This window comes from Podarcis muralis, chromosome 7, assembly GCF_964188315.1.
Source record: "Podarcis muralis chromosome 7, rPodMur119.hap1.1, whole genome shotgun sequence".
In the NCBI taxonomy this organism is placed as follows: domain Eukaryota; kingdom Metazoa; phylum Chordata; class Lepidosauria; order Squamata; family Lacertidae; genus Podarcis; species Podarcis muralis.
The window spans coordinates 16617775-16637692 of NC_135661.1; the positions used below are offsets into that span (position 1 = coordinate 16617775).

The window sequence follows — 19918 nt, forward strand, 5'->3', positions numbered from 1 at the left end:
AGCATCCAAGCATTAATGTAGACAGCTGTCCCCACCTCTGAACAAACTATATTTCCTTTGTTGTTTTGAAAATAAAGTATATTAAATAATAAAAGTATTAATAAAGTTTAATAAATATCTTTTTAAAAAAACTGCATTTCCCTGGATTCTTGGGGAGAGAAACTGTGATTGTTTTAAATGATATAATACTGCTTCAGCTGGGACCTAGGAAATGAGTGATGTTTTAATTTCTCCTGGGATTTAGGGGCAGATACAAATTTGGTGTGCCTGGGTATGGCCTAGAAAGAGTCCCAAGGGCCATACAGAGAGGCCTGGGGAAGGAGGGGCGCTGTGTCTTGGGTCTGAGATTACCCATCCCTGGAATAGATCCAGTTAGCCGGAAGTCTTCCTGCACCTGTTTTAGGGTCCACGATCAGCTCAAGCCTGCCTGGGGCCTCCCCTTTGCCCCACATGAACAGGGTGCCCTGCTAAGCGGATCACTTGCACATCACCCAAAAGGAGGAAAGGGATTTGCCAGGAAAGGGAGGGCACAGATTTGCATATACTTTTCATAGGCTAATTTATATGAATAGACGATAGACCAGGGCTAAATGAAGTGGCCCCGAGGCCTGAAAAGGTTCTGGTGCACACACACACCCGCAATTGGAGTTCAAGATATCAACAACATTAAACTGTGAAATGAAATTTTAAAATAAATAAAGCATGGATTTATTGCAACGCACGGCAGGATCTGATTTCCTTGCGTTATTTCGATCTGCGTCAGTAGGATCGCTAACGATCTCCCGCTGTCGTGGGAGCTGCCTCCATTAAGGCAGACCGGAACCAGGAGCCTGTCCCGCAGGATCTCCTAGAACATTGCTTGAAAACTGCCGCTCTGCAGGACGGAACGAGGAACTCTGGCCCACAATCGGAAGCCCCCTGGAATCCCGGAAGCAGAACCTTCGAGATATTTTGAACTGAAACGGACCTTCTCTGTTCCTGGACGCTAGGCCTGGTGCCTCCTGCCTGCAGATCCCAGAGACATAACAATACCTGCCTGCAGACCCACAGACATGCCGCCAACACCGTCCTAATCGTGCCCGCAGCCAGCAAGATGCGAGCTAACCACAAAGGAGGGGTTTAACTGAAAATGCTAGTGAGCCGCCTGGCTTCTCTGCTCTGCCTCATCACCACACAGGTCCTAAGCAAGATCCATGGTAAGACCCTTACGAGAAGGGCGGGGGACAAACGAAACCTAGAACCCCTTCTGTGACTGCCTTTATAAAAAAAAAAAATGGTTCTTAGATTTCATAGAATCAAAGAATTGGAAGGATCACTTAACCCAATCACCTGCAATGCAGGAAGCACAACTAACATTTCTTGCCTGCCCGTAAGGTCACAGGACTGCATTATTGCAATGTCAAAGTAAAATATTAAAATCTGTTAAAAGCAATGCATGATCGAGGGTGGGTCCCAAAAGTGTGTATCTCAGGTGTTCAGCGTCCTGATGAAATCACCAGGAGACTTCAAATCAGCTAGCGCAGGAATGTCCAGCTTTTGTGTTAGTTGCCTCTCTTCATTTAGAGATAATTTGTGCCTGTTAGAACAGGGGGAGCAACATTTTGGGGGCTGAGAGCTATATTCCCTTGTGGATATTCAACCCCCTCTCTCTTCTGCACCCATCCATTCTGTCTCTCCTACACACACAAACTCAAGAGTGCTGAGGCTTTTCACCCCAAGGGCTGCATTCCCTTCTGGGTTGTTGTAAACAAAAATTGCCCCTTTCCCTTGTGGGGTATCCAAGAGCCCATATAGAGTCCTTACATAGGTTCCCTATTGGTAGGAGAGAATAACAGGCCAACCAGAGAATATTGAGAAGCAAAGCAGCTAGTAAACTTGATCTTTATTGAACTGTTGCAACAGGGTGCTCCTCTCACCCGCAGGAGAGAGGAGGAACCCAGAAAAATGGCGCGCAAGGCCTTATAAAGACTTTTGAAATTGCCACCCTGTAGATCAAGACCACCCCCAGAAAAATCATACATACATCACAGAAGGGGTGTAACCTAAGACCAACCCTCAGATACATCATACCTACATCTGGCAGGTTACTTGATTGGATTGCCTGGGTAACCTGGCCAGTCTTTTGTAATGATAAATACTTAGTTCCTGGGCCAGGTCACAGGCTCACACCCTATTCAAACACAGACATAACCTTAAGACAGGATTTGTGAAGGGAAAGACAATGGGGAGGCTTTTCCATTTTCCTTTGACCTTGCAGAGAAAACATTTGGTCAGTTTGGGAATCAAAATGGTTCCAGGTCAGTCTTCCTGTGCTGATCTCTGTATGTGCTTGGTTGGTACACTTATGAACATTTAACATATAGCTAAGACCTCAAAATTCCTATCACAGGGTCCGCAACGTTCAATGAACTTTACTCTGAACTCGGTAAGTCCCAGTATGTCCTACTCCAGGAAGTGGTGATTTAACATTTATTTGTGCCCTTTCTGACTACTGAAGCCATGCACCTCCATTTTAAGGATGGTGGCAGTGATCAACAATTTTGCATCTCTTCCCGGCCTCTCTCCAGATCCACATAAACTGGAATGTGTCACCAGGAGGATTCTCTGTCACCCGAAGGCCATTTGCCAACTTGACAAGCTGACATCTGATTACTATTGCCGGTGTCTGCCAGGCTACAAGGGGGATGGAATAAACAATTGCCAAGGTAAGTTAATACCTGTGTCCACATCTGCCTCTTTTGGGGGGCGGCAGAGACCCGCAGTGGCTAGAATTCAGTCTTCTATACCACGTTTAAAACATTCCCTCTTGTGCACACAGATAGCCCAAGGAACCCAAAAATGCTTTTAGTGCAGTGTGTGTGTGATGCAGATGGGCGAATCTGTCCTTTTCTCTCTCTCCAAGTTTTCCCAATCCCAAATTTGGTTCTCCACATTTCCACATCTCATTGCATTCTTTTTTAAAGTCCTCATGAAAATTAATCAGCATTTTAGTGCAGATTTCTCCTAATATACACAAGCTTCTACGCAATTTTGCCTAACACAGTTTTTACAGAGCAACCTTTCACCATATGGATTTTTGTAAGTCATATTCACTAATGCAGGCATGTCTAAAGTCTGTTTCGGAGGCCTAATCGGTCGATTTACTCCAGCCTCCGTGGCAGTATATGTTTCCTGAGGTAAAATCCTAAAAAAAAGCTCAGCAACTTCAATCCTAAAAAAAGCTCAACAACTCTTTGTTCGGACTTCACACGTGTTCACTTCATCAAATCTGGCCCTCTTTGAAATGAAAAAAGTTTGGGCACCCCTGCATGCATTCGTTTTATGCACACTGCCCCAGTATATGTATTTTTGCACTTAGCTGCAGAACTGCACTGCAAGTTTCAGAAAAATGCAAATTTCAAAGGAAGGTTGTTCTTTGGTCCACGTATTGTGTGGATCAAATGAGAATTAAATACAAATTTCTCTTGTATCCCTAGTGAGTAAATATCTTGGAACTGGAAAGACCTGGATTCAATGTGTGTGTGTGATTAATTGTTTAATTGCTTCATGATGTTTTGTGGGATGTGATTCATAAATGAAATAAGTGAATAATAAACTCACCTTTGTAACATTGTGCGGTCTTGGTTGATCACTCCCCCTCCCTCTCCCAGCCTCCATTTACCCGATCTGTAAAAGAGGGATATGATTAAATGCTTCCTTCACAAGCTCTTCTGTGGAAGAAAGATATAAAGACAGATGCTGAAAGACAATTTTGTAGACTGAGAATTACTGCCTATATTATTAATAGCAAGTGTTGCAGATACTAATATTGACCAGTCTGAAACAACTGGTAGCATAAGAAGCGACTCCTTTTGGAATAAATCATTGTTCAGACTCTCAGAAATAGTATTCAAGCTTTTACTGACAGAACTCTTTTAAAATAAAAAAGATACATCAAATCACATCTCCAGAATATCCATACAATGTATTGTGCTGTCCAGCACAAGCGTCACATTTTACAAAATATGAAATAATCCAAACAGACCTAAAAGCAAAGGTGTCTCTTTCTTTCTCTCTCCCTCTCTCTCCACACCCTGCATTCCAGCCTCCAGGCTGTTTACTCTCCCTTCAGGAGAACTTCATTTACATCCTCACTCCATTGAGTTTGAGAGAAAAGACTCAAAGGCAACTCGATTCAAAATGGAGATTTGCAACCCAATACCTCTCACATAATCTAAAGTCACAACACTCACGTTAGCTACCAGAGAAACAACGATCAGTTAATCGTTAACTTAGCAAGAGCTCAAAGTGTTCTCCTTGGCTTTAATATACTGTAGCCTCATTGAAAAACCTACCTACCTGAACTGACCTCACTCTTTGTCTGCTTGCAGACCCTGGGTTCCGCATCACCATTTCCAACGCATCTGTTTGCGATGGGTTCGGAGAGCAGGTCTGTCTCCTCAAGGCAAGAGAGAGGAAAGTCACCTTCAACATCACGGTCTCCATCTTCGGCAGACGCCACCAACACGAAGTGAGGTGGTACAAATTCTACTCCGGCCAAAGCCCACAATTCTACAGGTATGCTTGCGTGGAGTGCAAAATACAATCTGGTGTGCATCTCTTAAGACGCAGCCCCATCTGTAGTCCTTTTCAAGGCAGCTGTTCGCCAGAGGTGGATTTCGGGGAGCACGACTGGTTTGACTGCAATGGGCACCAAGCTGAGAGGGTGGCTTGGCTCTCGGGGGCAGCGCAGCAGTGACTTAGAACAGAAGGCAAGAGACAGGGAGGGGCTGGATTTTGGCATCACTCCAGTTGCCACTAAAATCTGAAAGCCCCAAGTCCACCACTATGGCATTTGAGATGTCTTTCTAGTTCTGAGCCATTACAGAAGCTTCTGTATACAAGAGGCTTTAAAACAACCAATGAGACAATGAACACAAGGCAGGCACCACATGTACAATGTCACCGACAATGACACTGATTTCAGAAATTATTTCAGCCCCAAATGCTGTTGGGCAGGGCCAGCCAAGGTGTAATTCCACCCCCAAAGCTTATTGCCCATTCCATGAAGATGTGCCAATCCAACCGGAGTGTAAAAACTACTTGTGCATTGTTTCATGCAGTTTGCCCATAATAGTGGCTGAGACAGAGGAAGAAGGTTTTGTAGACCAGATCCTATTCCAGCTAACTGTCAGTTTCCTTCCCCAAGTCCTGTTCCCAGATGGATTTCAAGCCTGAGGAAGGAGCATATAAGGAGTTGAGAAGCACTGTATAATATGAAAATGATGCCTAGATGGTACTTTACACCTAATAAATTATCTAAAATATATAAGAAGTTTCCTAATAATTGCTGGAAGTGTAAACAGGTAGATGGAGATATAGATAGATATAGATATAGATTAGATATAGATATAGATATAGATATAGATTAGATATAGATATAGATATAGATATAGATATAGATATAGATATAGATATAGATATAGATATAGATATAGATTAGATATAGATATAGATATAGATATAGATATAGATATAGATATAGATATAGATATAGATATAGATATAGATATAGATATACATATAGATATACATATAGATATAGATATAGATGGTGGACTTGCAGGAAAATGAGGGCATTTTGGGAAATGATACACGATGAGATTAAAAAAAGATGTTTAAAATGAGTATGTCTGAAAAGCCTGAAGCATTTCTGTTACGGATTATAGGGACAGAAATCCCCACCCAACCCCGCCAAAATGCTAAAGTTGTTTATGTAGGTAACAACAGCAGCTAGGATTCCACATGTGCAGAAATGGAAGGAAGAAGAAGTTCCAACCAAAGAAGAATGGATAAGTTAAGATAAGGAACTATGCAGAACTGGCAAAATTAACAGCAAAATTAAGAGAATCTAGTAATGAGTCTTTCATGGAAGATCGGATGCCTTTTTCGGACTATTTAAAGAAATATTATAGTATGATAAAGTCACAAGCAGGATTTGAGCTACAAGCAGCAGAAGGAATTAGATTATATTATAAATATTGTGATTTGATAGACAGAAGATGGGGCTGCAGCAGAAGGGGAGAAACAACAATTCCATGTTGAAAGGGGTGAGAAGTTGACAAAAAGAAGGGAAAAGACTAAATTGTGCTTTGATTGTATATGTTGAAAATGTTGAAACTTAATGAAATGTAATTGGAAAGAGACAGAGAGGAGCACTGAGAAACTGAATGCAGGCAAGGCTGAAATGGTTTCAAATGGTGGTCTGAAAGCTTGAGAGTGTATCTTGGGAGATGAAATTAAATGGCTTATTTGGTACATTCTCAGCTGTCACTTACCCCCTGGACGTTGCTTTGCAGCTATCGGAGAAGACTGGCGCTTGGGAAGAACAGGCCTCTGAGGATGGCTGTGCATGATCGTGGGCAGGCGCTGACACTACTTTCAATCAAAGAGGATGATTTTTACCCAAATCTTTTCTGGGCAGAAGTGAAACCGGGCACAGCACCCGCCAAGACGGCCGTGGTTGAGGCCTATGACCTGACGGGCTTCCAGCTGTTAAATCCTTCCAATCTGAGATACTATTTTGCTCTGGATAGCATGCCTATAGGTAAGGCAACTTTTTAATTCTCCCATAGATTTGTTGCAACTTGACTCAGCAGATATGCTGAAGGAAGGAAGGAAGGAAGGAAGGAAGGAAGGAAGGAAGGAAGGAAGGAAGGAAGGAAGGCCGATACTCATCCCGTATAAGAATAGTATAACATTAACATGCCCCCACTCCTCATGTCAGTCCTGCCTTAAAATAGCAGGAGACATAAGTTTCAAATCTGGTCCTTTGCTCTCCATACAATGAGATGAGAATGAATACACACACACACACACACACACACACACTTCCATATTTCTACATACCAAAGGAGGTCCCCTTCCCGTACACACACTGAGTGTGTAGAAACCACAACCTTGTTTCTGACCAGCTTCATTTCACTTCCAAATTAGCACCCAGATTCGCTGTTAGAGGAGACGATTGTCATTTTGACTGAATTTTGCCGAAAGTTGGACTGTTGGGTGAATGATGAAACCCCCAAATTCATGTAAATGCTGCACAAGTTAGGAAATTAACGCAGACTGAGCAGTTCAGCCCTTTTTTTTGTTGGTCTGAGAGCAGTGTAAACACGAGACAAGTAGCTGTAGGAGCTCAGGATGTAATAGGACAGCGGGTGGAAGGAGATGGTCTTGGTGCTAGTGGGGCACTTTCCCAACAACCTGCCTTCTTATTTAAAGTTGGTCTAGAGTGTGTCAGTTTCCTCTTCCTTAGTCCTTGCAAAACTAAGCAGGGAGGATGACAGGGACAAAACTGGAATCGTTCGGCTTTGCCATTGGTCTGCCATTAGCTCTGGCTCCATCTGTCATTGGCTGTGGATCCACCTCCTGGATCCATCTCTCTAGAGGCCTTCTGCCCTACCAGCCCCTGCAGCAGAGGTGGGGAGCCAGATGTTGTCGGACTCCCAACTCCCATCAGTGCCGCCCGGCTTGACCAAATGGTCTGGGATGATGGGAGTTGTAGTTGCGGGGGGGTTAATTTCAGCAAAGGCAATGAATACAGCGTTGCACTAGCCTATTCACTGAGGAGGTGTACCTGCTCCTTAAGCCAGGAGTAGCCAATATGGTGCCCCTCCAGATGTCGTGAGACTCCTGCTCCCATCAGCCCCAGCTAGCATAGCCAATAGCCAGGGGTGGTGATGGGAACTGTAGCCCAACTTCATCTAGAGCAGGATTCTCCAGACCTGGGTGTCTGGCTCTTTTTGGACTACAATCCCCATCACCCCTGATGAACTTTGTTACGGTCACAGACCAGGATAAAAAAACAACAACAGAAAACAGCAACATATAAATAAAATAGCAGTTAAGAATTTTTTTTTAACTGATAAATGTTGGAGCAAATAAGGATAAAGAAACAAGCATAGGATAAAACGTCTGAATAAAATACAAGATTAAACAAGGATAATGGATGGATAAAATCTGATAATTAAAATAAGAACTAAAACCAGATAAGAACTAAAACCAAATAAAAACATGCAGTTAAAACACCTGTAAGAGTGTAAGAACTAAAAGACTCACAGTTAAAACAACTATAAGAGGCTGCAGAGTAGAAGCCTCTGAAATGGAGGACAACTCACAGCATTAGAAACTGATATGCAAATATGGTTAAAACAGACAATTAAAGCAATGTATAACAATAAATTTAGAAACAATGTGCTACAATAAACTGTCCCAGGGAGTTGACTCAGAGTCACCCATGGAACCGAGTTTGTGGATTTACATGCCGGACTATTTTGAGTTGGGCGATGGTCTGCACCTACAGATTTGTACACAGAATCTGGCGACCATCCAGGTCTTCTTCTGATCACACCCCTGATGACTGGTCCTGCTGGCTAGGGGTGATGGGAGTTGTAGTCCCAAAACAGCCGGAGACCCAAGCTTGGGGAACCCTGATCTAAAGCTTTGCAGGTTTCCCTCCTCTGCCCCGTAGCCATGAGTCGATTCCCTTGACATGGCAGCTCATGACCCAGTGCATCGAGAGGTCTCTCTGTTTTCTTCTGCTGCTTCTATTTTTAGAGGTCGGAGAGTTCTTGGAAGGGGACAACGTTGCCATCCACTTGCCGAAATACCTCCAGCTTCCTCCGTCCAGCTTCGTCCGGTGGATCAAGGAGCCCCGCCCCATGACGCTGCTGGACAGCCATGCAGTGGTGTTGGCCAACGGCCTGGATGAGATTGAGATCAGAGGATTAATGTACGCTTGCCATCATCCGGGTGCTTTCAGGCTCAGCCTATAAACAGAAAGGTGTCCTCCAACTTCCCACTTTAGGGGGAGGGCTTATTTATTTTGACGGTGACTGCCATGAGAATCTTGTGGGAACTATGAAAAAAACCCCACAGTTTAATGTAAAGGGGGGTGGGATCACCTCTTGGTGCATTGTAATGCTGAATGTTTATATTTTAATTTTTGCATCCTAGGCTTTTAAGGAGGCCTCTTTGGTTATCAAGAAGTATATATATATATAATAATCTTCATAATAAATTGTATGCGTCAGTGGTGGGGAAACGTGTGGCTCTCCAGATGTTGTCAAATTCCAGTTTCTATCAGCACCATCCAGCATAGCCAACAGGGAAGATGGGAGTTGCAGTCCAGCAATATCCTCCCTGAGAAGGCTGACACCTTGCAATTCAAAGGTTCTTTACTGGGGAGAACAGGTTCCAGCTTCTCCTGACACAAGAACATAAGAAAAGCCTGCTGGATCAGACGAACAGCCCATCTGGCCCCGCATCCTGTTCTCACAGTGGCCAACCAGATGCAGGGTCCGAGTGCGAGAGCACTCTTCCCCTCCTGTGGTTTCCAGCAAGTGGGATTCACAAGCATTCACAAGCCTTTGATCACAGAACCGATCTTTGTTCTGCATGTGTGAGGACCTGATCTTCTAATGCAGTAGCGCCTACATTCTGGGAAGGAAGGGCGTTGTGTATCATAAGAACATAACAAGAGCCTCCTGGATCATGTCCAATGGCTCACCTAGTCCAGCATCCCTGTGGACACCCAGACGACCCTGTGGAAAGCCCAGACGCAAGACCGTGCACAGCACTGCACATCGTTAGGATTGCACAGCACTGTCTCCTCCTATGCCTTCTTGCAACTGGTATTCAGAAACAACCTGCCTTTGTCAGGGGAGGTGGTGCATAGCCATCATGGCTAGCAGTCTCTGATATCCTCCATGAATTTCTCTAATCCTCCTTTAAAGTTTGTGACCATCACTGTCTCTCCTGTGGGATCAAGATTCACAGTTCATGCACTGCATCTTTATCAACGACTTGGATGATGGACTCAAGGGCATCCTGATCAAATTTGCAGATGACACCAAACTGGGAGGGGTGGCTAACACCCCAGAGGACAGGATCACACTTCAAAACGACCTTGACAGATTAGAGAACTGGGCCAAAACAAACAAGATGAACTTTAACAGGGAGAAATGTAAAGTATTGCACTTGGGCAAAAAAAATGAGAGGCACAAATACAAGATGGGGGACACCTGGCTTGAGAGCAGTACATGTGAAAAGGATCTAGGAGTCTTGGCTGACCACAAACTTGACATGAGCCAACAGTGTGACGCAGCAGCTAAAAAAGGGGTTGGACTCGATGGCCCTTGTGGTCTCTTCCAACTCTATGATTCTATGATTCTATGATTCTACTTTTTAAAAATCTGACCCAAATATTCCAGCATTCAACTTCACTGGAGGTCCACGTGTTCTAGACTTACTAAGGGATGGAAGAAGCAATTCTCCATCTACTGTCTCTGTGCCATACATAATTTTATAAAGTTTTGACTAAATTAGAGTATGCACATGTGGGAGAGAGAATGTGTGCGCGTGAGTGTGCCTAGAACTGAGCATTTCTAGATATTTTTGCTCTTTGGGTTTCAAGATTTCATGAAGCATATCTCACCATTGTTATCCCTTTCCTCGTCTCTTAGGGACACTGACTTTGGCTATTTCCGAGCACTTGTCTACGATTTTAGCCCTGATGTCCCCGGAAGGGTGTTAAACGCTCAGAGACTCTTCTTAATAAATAGGGGTATGGAATCTCACCCTCCTTCCCTCTTTTTAAAAAATCCTGTTGTGGTTAATGGTTGTTAAAGTGATACACAACAATTCTTTTATTGATTGTCAGTTTATATCCAACCATCCCAGGTTTCGCTGTGCAATAGCTTTGGCTACACAAATGAACAAACAATGCCTGAATAGCTCAGTTGGTTAGAGCGCGGTGCTAGTAATGCCAAGGTGGCAGGTTCGATCCCCGTATGGGACAGCTGCATATTCCTGCATTGAAGGGGTTGGACTAGATGATCCTCGGGGTCCCTTCCAACTCTACAATTCTTTGACTCTAATATTATCGGTATTAACTATTCTGTGCCAAAGTATGTTCAGAGCAGCTTACAATGGTGTGGCCAAACAGTACCTGCAACAACAATTTCAACCAGTTTAAAATACAGCCCAGTGTCCTTTCTCAATCCATTCACTTCATCTGCTAGATATTTTGGAAAGTGGTTTGCCTGTCTGTCTGTCTGTCTGTCTGCCTGCTTGTTTGTTTGTTCTCTATACATTTGGACACCTCTCGAGGTATCATCACCAGACTTGGCACAAGGGTTCTTGAGGTGGGGATGGCAAACTCCGTTACTGTTTGAATTCCAGGCGCCATTTTGAATCAAGATGGTGGGCCAAAACATTACTTTGGACTGGCTTCACCCAATTTTTTGTGTGACACGTCCAAACTCACAAATTGTAGCCAGTTTTTTTTAAAAAAAGCCATCCTTTTTTATTTCAAAAAATATCTGGGCAACACTCCCTGCTAATAAAATATAAAACAGAAGCATAAGAAAAACAAGATGAAGCAAATGACACAGTGGAAATGTGATCATTGAAACATTTTGGAATCATAAATATACAGCCTCTATATTCCTAAATACTGTGTCAGTAAGGCCGTGCTCGGTACTCTTTTTAATCTGAAGACCCAGTTGTGGTATTTGGTGTCTGTGTTCAAGTTTCTGCTATTCACGTGTTTCCTATCAGATATCAGCAAAACCTGCAATGGAGGCCGGGATGAAGAAAACTGCAAATGCAATCCAGGATTTGAGGGAAATGGTATACACTGTGTTGGTAAATAATTGTGAGCTTTGCTTCTTCTAGTCTTTATTTTAGCATAGTCCATAATGATCATAATGCTGCTATAAACAACCATTTTTCCCCTACGTATAGCGTTGATGCATGAATTATTGTGACCTACACACAAACTGAGCCATTTTGTGTGATGCCACACACCCCACAGCATCCATTTTGTGTGTGTGGCCCCACAACACTACCTTAAAATTCCTATTGTGTCCGTAGGCTGCAAAAAGATTGGCAAAACCTGTGTTAGAATATCCACAGCTCAGTGGTAGGACACATGCCCTGCATGCAGAAGGTCCCAGATTCAATCCCTGGCATCTCCAGGCAGGGCTGGGATGGAGCCTTGTTGGAAATCCTGCAGTGCTGCTGCCAGTCAGTGTAGACAATATTGAGTGGAAGGCAGCTTCTTAAATCCCTGTTTAAATCACCCCTGTATTCAGAACCATGAGGACTGGGACCTTGCTTTATTTTTAAGGGAAGGGCCATCATCCAGCTCCATTTAAAAGGATTCAGGTGGCAGGGGAAGGGCTGGAGAGCTGCTGCCAGTCAGCGTAGACAATGCTGGGCTTGATGGGCAAATCTCTCTCTGTGTGCACATGTACATAGAGCATGCTCCTATATAGTCTCGTTTTCTTCTTTTCTGCAAAGACATAGACGAGTGCAAGAAGGAGATGCCCATGCATTGCCTGGCAGAAGCAACCTGCATCAACACATACGGATCATATTTTTGTCGCTGCCCAAAAGGCTTGGAAGGAGACGGCGTGCTCAGCTGCATAGGTAGAGGGAACGTCAATGTCTCTGGTTGTGAAGAATAGCTGGGCTGGGCTGGGCTGGGCTGGGCTGGGCTGGGGAAAGTGTGTCCCCTCTGGGTCTTGCTGCAGAGTCCCTCACCACCAATGTCATTGCATTAATATGATTTATTGCCCACTGTTCACCCCAAGGTCCTAGTTCAATTTAAAATACAACATTAAAAACAGTTTGTTTGTTTTAAAAATGCAATCACAATAATAACAGGGTGGGTCCCAGGGATATACAACTCGGGTGCCCAAGGCTAAGGTAAAGAGGTGCAGCTTTAGCATACAGTACAGTGAAGGTTCCAGACACATACCTGTGGAGAGGAGTTCGAATACCTGGGGGCTGCCACAGAGAAGGCCCTCTCCTGGGCCACCACCGCCTTTGCTTCTGAGGGTGGTGGAATTACCAATTAACCTCTGCCAATCTTAGCACCCAATGGGGGCCTGTAGGAAGACAAGGCAGCCTTTCAGATACTTGGGGCCTTAGGGCTTTAAGCACTCAAGTAAGCAGCTAAAATTCGGCCAGGAACGGACAAACATTGTAGCTGTTTCAAAATAGGGGCTATGTGAGTCCCAAATGGAGCCCCAGTAACCTGACCACGGCATTTTGGAACCATTGAAGTATACACATCTTCAAGGGCAGTCCCATGCAGTGTGGATTGCAGTAATCCAGTCTGGCTAACAGAGCATCTCTGAACCTTGGCTGTGCCAGTTGGAGCTCATGGGCATTGGGGGGGGGGGGTGTCCAACAATATCTGGAGTGTTATCAGCTCACCACTTACAGGTCCCCCATTTCTGGTCCGTAATGGGTGGCCTGTAGCTCAGGTATAGTAGACCTGACTTTGCATGCAGAAGTGGTAGAGGTTCGAGGCTCAATCCCTGGCAGCCCCAGCAGACATGGAGAAAAACGGGTCTGAGACATCACTTCCCATTGTGCAGCTTCACTCTCACCCCCACCTTTTAGACATTGACGAATGCACCAGGGATTCCCATGCCTGCAACCAGGACGCGACGTGCCTGAACACCCTGGGATCCTACTTCTGCGTTTGCCAAAGCGGATTTATCGGTGACGGTGTTCACTGCGAAGGTAAGCTGCACAGATTGCAAAAAAAAAAAAAAAAAAAAAGTCCTCCTGAATCAGATGGAATAGGCATTTTACCCACCATCCTGTTTCCAGAGAGGGACAAGCCAGGTGCTTTCAGGAAGGCCGCAAGCAAAGCGCGAAGGAAACAGACCATCCCTTATCATTTGCCTTTGTAATGACCATTATTCAGAGATATACTGCCCCGGAACATGGCGGTTTTGTTGAACTAAAGCAGCCGTATTGCAAACTTTGCCCATAAGTGCCAATTTCGAAGGATAGCTCGGATTGGGTCCACATATTTCTTTGGGGAAAGTGTGAATTTGACTTTGGCTTTAAACGTGGACTGAGTTGAATTCCCCACTCCATCCCTACGCTCTATAACCAATCAGATTTGTAGAATGGCTCCAAACTACTATGAGAGAAAATGAAACTACTTCCCGCCATCCCACTTTCTCTACACACCATTCATATTATTAAGACTTTTGTGTCCTCCTATAATTGTGGGCTTTATCCCTAAACTGAAAAGCCTTCCTGGGCAGGGAAATGTCCTGTCCCTTGACCGTCTATGTTACTCTTTCCTAGTTGTATGATATTGTTCTGGAAACAAGTTGATTATTTATGGGAGAAGTGTGTGTTGGATGGTTATAAATGAGCAGGAGAGAATAGTTTACTTAGTAATTACACTTCCTCTTGCTCACTTGTGTGAGAAAGACTCTCCTCCCTGGAAGAGAGGGGAGTGGTTGTGGGCGGGAGCCCGAGCTCCGCCTCCTGGCCGGGGGCCTTAGCCCACGCCCCTCTTCACCTGGCTGGCGCCCACGCCCACCGGAGGCAGCCAACCAGGTGTCTCCGGGGGGCGTGTTTAGCAGCTTAATGCTGCGGGGCCAGCTCCGCCTCCTCCTCATTCGTCGTCGTCCCTCAGCGAGTCAAGAGCTCAGCCATGAGGTTTGGAGTCGGGGGGGGGGGGGGGAGGCTGTCTGGTTCCTGGCTTGCCTTTTTAAATTCAGGAGGCTTGCGTGTGCTCATTGCTTTACTGCTTTAAAAAAAAAAAAAAACCTAGGCACCCAAGTTTGCCTTGCTGGCTTGCTGTGTCCTCTTTTCTGTGTAAAAACCTACATTTTATTTTCCCCCACTCCTGGTCCTGGATTTGTTTGGGCGGTTTAAGTGTGAATTACCTTTCTTAAGCTGCAGCTTTTTCCTTTGCCCAGCACATGGTCTCTCTACCACCAGCGAGGTCTGAGTGTGAGTGCCGTCTTTCTATCTCCCTTGTAGTGCTGGGATAGCCTAGTTGGTAGAGTTTGAGCCTCTTAATCTCAGGGCTTTGGGTTCAAGCCCCATGTTTGGCAAAAGATTCCTGTATTGCAGGGGGTTGGACTAGAATCCTCATGTCCCCTTCCAACTCTGCAATGTTATTATTAATCCCCCTCCCTTGCCCTTGCCTGTTCCTCTCTAATTTTAAGTCGTGTGTGTGTGTGTGCTGGCAGCGTGTGTTTGTGCCTGCTGTTTGTTGATTTATTACTCTTTTAGTGTGGGTTTGATTTACCCTGCCATCCCTTCCATTGGTACCACTTAAACCTCACCCCTCTTACCTTATCTAAGCCACACACCCCTCTTCGCTTGGCATTTGGGGGAAGAAATAAGGCAGTGCGTGGGGCGGACAATTCAGGGTTTCTGATCAGGGAACCATTCCTCAGCATTGTACATTTATACGTTTAGAACCTTTGAAGGTGTACCTCTGCCTGGTTCTTGTCATTGGCTTCACTTGCCAGTACAGGGTCCCTAAAGAAAACCGCTTTTAACAAACAAACAAACAAACAAAAGGTTGTGCCTTATAGACCCTTACTGAAAAGTCCAGGCCAACCCACGGTTTGTATTTCCACTTCATTTTGGCTCACTGTAAAGGACAGCTATTTTCCTTTTCTTCTAAACTTGTTCTGGAAACAAGTTGATTATTTATGGGAGAAGTGTGTGTTGGATGGTTATAAATGAGCAGGAGAGAATAGTTTACTTAGTAATTACACTTCCTCTTGCTCACTTGTGTGAGAATGCAAATATGTATTTAAGCAGAGTTAAAAAGCCACCATCCACGCACATCTTATCTCTATAAGCTATTATGACCAGGTTGAATAACCTTTTAGAACAATTATGATATCCAATGATGCTTTCAGCAGACTTGGATTGTCTTTTCCCATTTTTGTTTGTTTGTTCCCCTCTGAACAAAGAAATCACTCTCAGACTGTTTAGTAAACAAGAAAAATACAAGGTTTACTCACATCAAAAGTCTTGCCAGGATCCAACATGTTACAGGGATGACAATCAGGCAGGCAGTAACCCTTAAACAGATAGCCATAGTTACAGATAGCCATAGTTCAAAATGGAGATTGCTACCTGGAGGAGAGCAAAGAAACATCGTCTCCCATCACAGGCAGGAAAAAAATGAGTGTGTGACCCGACAGAAGAGGCAGGGATTAACCCATTGCCTTTTTCCTGTGACCAGGTTTGGGGGTATGACATCATAGAGTCCCCTCTGTACTGGTTCTGAAACTCCACGGTGCCATTGCCCCTGTTTGTGACTGCCTGCCAATCGTGCATTTGAGATTTGGGCTCCACATCCTCCCACATGGTGTGCATGTGTGTCTTTTAGCCGGTGTTCACCTCTCTCTTCTCCTGTTACAGCAAAAAGCAACTGGTCCCCATGGTCTCCGTGGTCTGTCTGTTCCGCCACCTGCGGCCTCCAGAACCAGATGCGCATCCGGCAGTGCACTCACCCGGAGAGCGGCATGCGATGTGTGGGCCCTTCTGCTGATCTCAAGCTCTGCCCTAAGACGCAACCCTGCCCATGTAAGCTGGCCTTCACTTCTTAAGCTGGAGCAGGCAGACCTCCCTTGCAAAAGGCACATCGCCACTGCAAAAGCACGTTCCTTTTATATCTTCATGGGAGCCCACCAGACAACTTCCAGTTGTGCTCACACCGCTAAGAGGGCGGTCATATGCAAGTCCAGATTTCAGTGCCAGTTGTGCTTGTAAGCATTGGGAAGGGGGTGTGACACTTTCATTTCCAGTTAGTGCATATCCCATAACCTCCTCCTCAGAAATCTCACAAATTTTTATACCGGAAATGTTCTGGTTTATATTTGTTTCACTTTTGCTCTGCTGCAGCCCCTCTGGACAGCAATCGTGTGGAAGCCTTGGGGAAGCATCCCAGAACAATTAATAAAGCAGAATAAATTCATCTGCAATGTGGCAACACTCTTCTTGTGTCAAAAACATGTTCCAGAGTATGCTTGCAATAAACCACCAGTCTGGAAGGGCCCATGGTTTCTCCCAGAGAATCCTGGTTTGTTCTTGCAACTAGGGATGGATGAATCCACCAGTTCTGATTTCTCTCAGTTTCTAGTTTCTCCAGTCTTGAAGTTCAGTCCTCCACTTTCCCAAGCACTTTGCATTTCTTTCTTTCTTTCTTTCTTTCTTTCTCTTTCTTTCTTTCTTTCTTTCTTTCTTTCTTTCTTTCTTTCCTCTCTTTTTTAAAATCCCCATGAAAATGTGTCATTGTTTCAGTGCAAATATATGCTTATACACCCATTTGCATTTGCATTGTGATGCGCACTTTCCCCTAACTTATGCATTTAAATGTGTGTTGTTTTATTGGAGAACTGCACCACAAAATTCAGAGGAGTGCAGATTCTGAAGGGCAGTTGTTCTTCATGTTCCATATATGCCGTTATTCTGCATATTGATTTAGAAAGGGTGAATTAGGCAGTTTCTCATTTAAATGCAAACAAAACCTGAATTCTGCCCTGTACCTATTCTGAGATGCCCCTCCCTTCCCCCCCCTACTCCCCCTTTGTCAGAGGATCACACATCTCTTTCTGATCTCACAGCACCTCTTATGTCCTTTGTCACTTGACTGCTTTTTATCCCCTCTTCCCTATTGTTTAACTCAAGTCTCCTCCATTCTCCTCCCACCCTCCCATTCCTATTTCCTTGTGTGTCAAGTATTTTTAGATTGCGAATCTTAGAGCTGCTCAGCTGCTCTTAGACACACTCTCTCTTTTCCCCTTTTCGCTAAAAGGTATGGAATAAATGCTGTGAATAAATAAAGTCAGGGTGGAGAAAAACCAGAGGAAATAGCAAAGAGCAGAACTGGGAAGATCCTAGCACTCAAAACACATGCACTTAGCCACTCACTGGCTATTGTGCAACACCAGTCATGTCCACAGAAGAAGAAGGAGGAACCTGCTTGTCCAAAACTGATGTAGAGAATTGGTGAACAATTTTCTCCTTTCTTTCCTTTAGACAACGGCCATTGGTCAGAGTGGTCCCCCTGGTCCATGTGTTCGGAGAAGTGTTCTGGGATCAAGAAAAGGATTCGAATCTGCGACAGCCCTGCTCCTTCCGGAGGGGGCCTGCCTTGTGAAGGGGAGAAGGAGGAGCTTGCAATGTGCAACAACAGCCAGTGTCCAGGTGCAGCCATCATCTTGTGGAGGGATTGGGCGAGCATGAAGGGGACCTTGCTGGGAGAAGCATAAGGCACCTTGAATGCTGAATCCTTAGAAACCTTGAGGGAGGTCCCCAGCTGTGAAGCTCTTCCCAAAAGGCGATGGAGATGGGTTGGACTGGCAGGTGACTCTTACATCAATACACCAGCAACAGGACAGGGTCCTCTCTTACATCTGAAGGCAGCAGACAAATGTAGAGGGCACTTCACTGCCACTCCTCGTCCATCCCTGTGTCTGCCACCTGAGGCTGCCGCTGCCTCTTTTTGCCTAATGCTAGGGCCGGCCCTGCCTGAAAGCATCCAAGAACAGGTTGCTGGATGGGTCTTTGGTTTGATTCAGCAGGGCTCATCTTACATTCTCACATTCCCTTTCCCCAAGACGAGGACATAAGGAGAGCCCTGCTGGATGAGGCCCCACCAGTCCAACATGCTGTTCTCACAGTGACCATCCCACGGATCGCTTGTTCCTTCCATACTTTTCAATGCACTACCCCATCACTTTCCTAACTGCAAAAGTCTTATTTCTTCAGCATGATGCTTTCACCTGCCTCCCTTTAATTGTCCAAACCTAAAGTATGCACTTGAATATTTCATAGAAAATACTGACCACCTGGAGGCAGCGGAATATCATGGGCTGACCCGGCCAGTGGGAAGCCCAAACTGAACCAATTTGCTTTCTCTCTGCCTCAGTTGACGGAATGTGGTCTCCCTGGGCATCCTGGACTCCCTGCCCCGTCACCTGCGGACTAGGAGTCGTGAGCCGATCTCGACAGTGCAATAGCCCTGCCCCACAGCACGGAGGGAATAACTGCAGTGGGCATGGGTATGAGGAAGGCTCTTGCGGATTTCCGGTGAGAGAAGCAGGTTTTTGAAATCGTGGCTACAAAGGACAGGAGAATGTTTTCAGACAGGGCTGGCGAACCTGTGACTACAACTCCCATCACCCTTGGCCATCCTTGGCTCAAATTCTGGGAGGGGAGTACCCAGATCAGGATCATTGCACCCGTGGAGGGGGATTTAATTGTTTTACCATGTCCCCTCCCAGGGCAAGTAGCAGTTTTGGAGGAAGGGTTTTAATTTAGATAGCAGGCCAAAGGGAAAGGGCTAAGGGATTTTGCCACTAGCAAACTACTTTCCAAAAGCATTCTGTCCCACACGGTTGTTGTTGCTCTTGTTGCTGTTTTTAAAAGGCAAGCATGTCCTGTGCTTTCTGTTCTGAAAATTGCAGTGGTGAGGTTTGAGCAATGCACAGGAAATTCAGCATCTCCAACCTGCAGATTGCGCGTGCCCCACCACAATCTTTCAATATGTTGTCAGTCTGGATATTGACACACTCTTCTGTCTCATCTCTCTCTCTCTCTCTCTCATTTTTATTTATTTATTGCATGCAGGAGGCTTACTGCAAATACCTGCCCAAACCATCTGAATCTATAATAACAGGGAAACTGATTCAATGAGTACCCAAACATTGGTCAATGCAGCAGTGGGAAGAATACCGGCAACCGGCCAAGTATGGCTTCTCTCAGTTTGTGGGCCAAACTTCATGGTGTTGTAAAGGACAACCCACCCACTGCTTAGTGAGAGTTGGGGCCAGTGCAGAACCATTCTCAGGTGCCCAGAAGCTAATGGAAGGGGGGGAGGGAGAGGAAACTTTGGAACCGTATTAATTGCACTGAGAAACACCTGGAGTTGAGTATCTTCTCTGGAATGAAGCATCCTGTGAAATATCATGCACGACTATGTCCACAGTTAATGGATTTTGCATGGGTGCACAAGAGTCATTGGAAATGAACACAGATGTCGTGTTTGTAGAGGGGCCTGTGCACTGTGGTCATTTGAGGAACCCAGACC

General features: G+C 45.1%; 1 protein-coding gene across 1 annotated transcript; it reads left to right on the forward strand.

The window, feature by feature from the left end:
- Positions 1-99: 99 nt before the first annotated feature.
- On the forward strand, positions 100-19711 carry LOC114602584 (uncharacterized). The gene is made up of 13 exons (XM_028740989.2): positions 100-1196; positions 2568-2705; positions 4371-4557; positions 6339-6586; positions 8596-8770; positions 10503-10603; positions 11599-11685; positions 12343-12471; positions 13453-13575; positions 16246-16410; positions 17866-18033; positions 18758-18918; positions 19459-19711. The coding sequence occupies exons 1-13, from the start codon at positions 1130-1132 to the stop codon at positions 19522-19524; spliced, it is 1815 nt and encodes a 604-aa protein (XP_028596822.2). The 5' UTR covers positions 100-1129; the 3' UTR covers positions 19525-19711.
- The last annotated feature ends 207 nt before the right edge of the window (positions 19712-19918 follow it).

What these genes read in the sequence shown, in the direction of transcription:
- LOC114602584 (XM_028740989.2), top strand. Translation starts at nt 1,130, where the DNA reads ATGCTAGTGAGCCGCCTGGCTTCTCTGCTCTGCCTCATCACCACACAG. An exon ending in ACTCTTCTTAATAAATAGGG is followed by an intron (nt 10,604 to 11,598) that starts GTATGGAATCTC and finishes GTTTCCTATCAG; the next exon opens with ATATCAGCAAAACCTGCAAT. An exon ending in AAGGCTCTTGCGGATTTCCG is followed by an intron (nt 18,919 to 19,458) that starts GTGAGAGAAGCA and finishes TATTGCATGCAG; the next exon opens with GAGGCTTACTGCAAATACCT.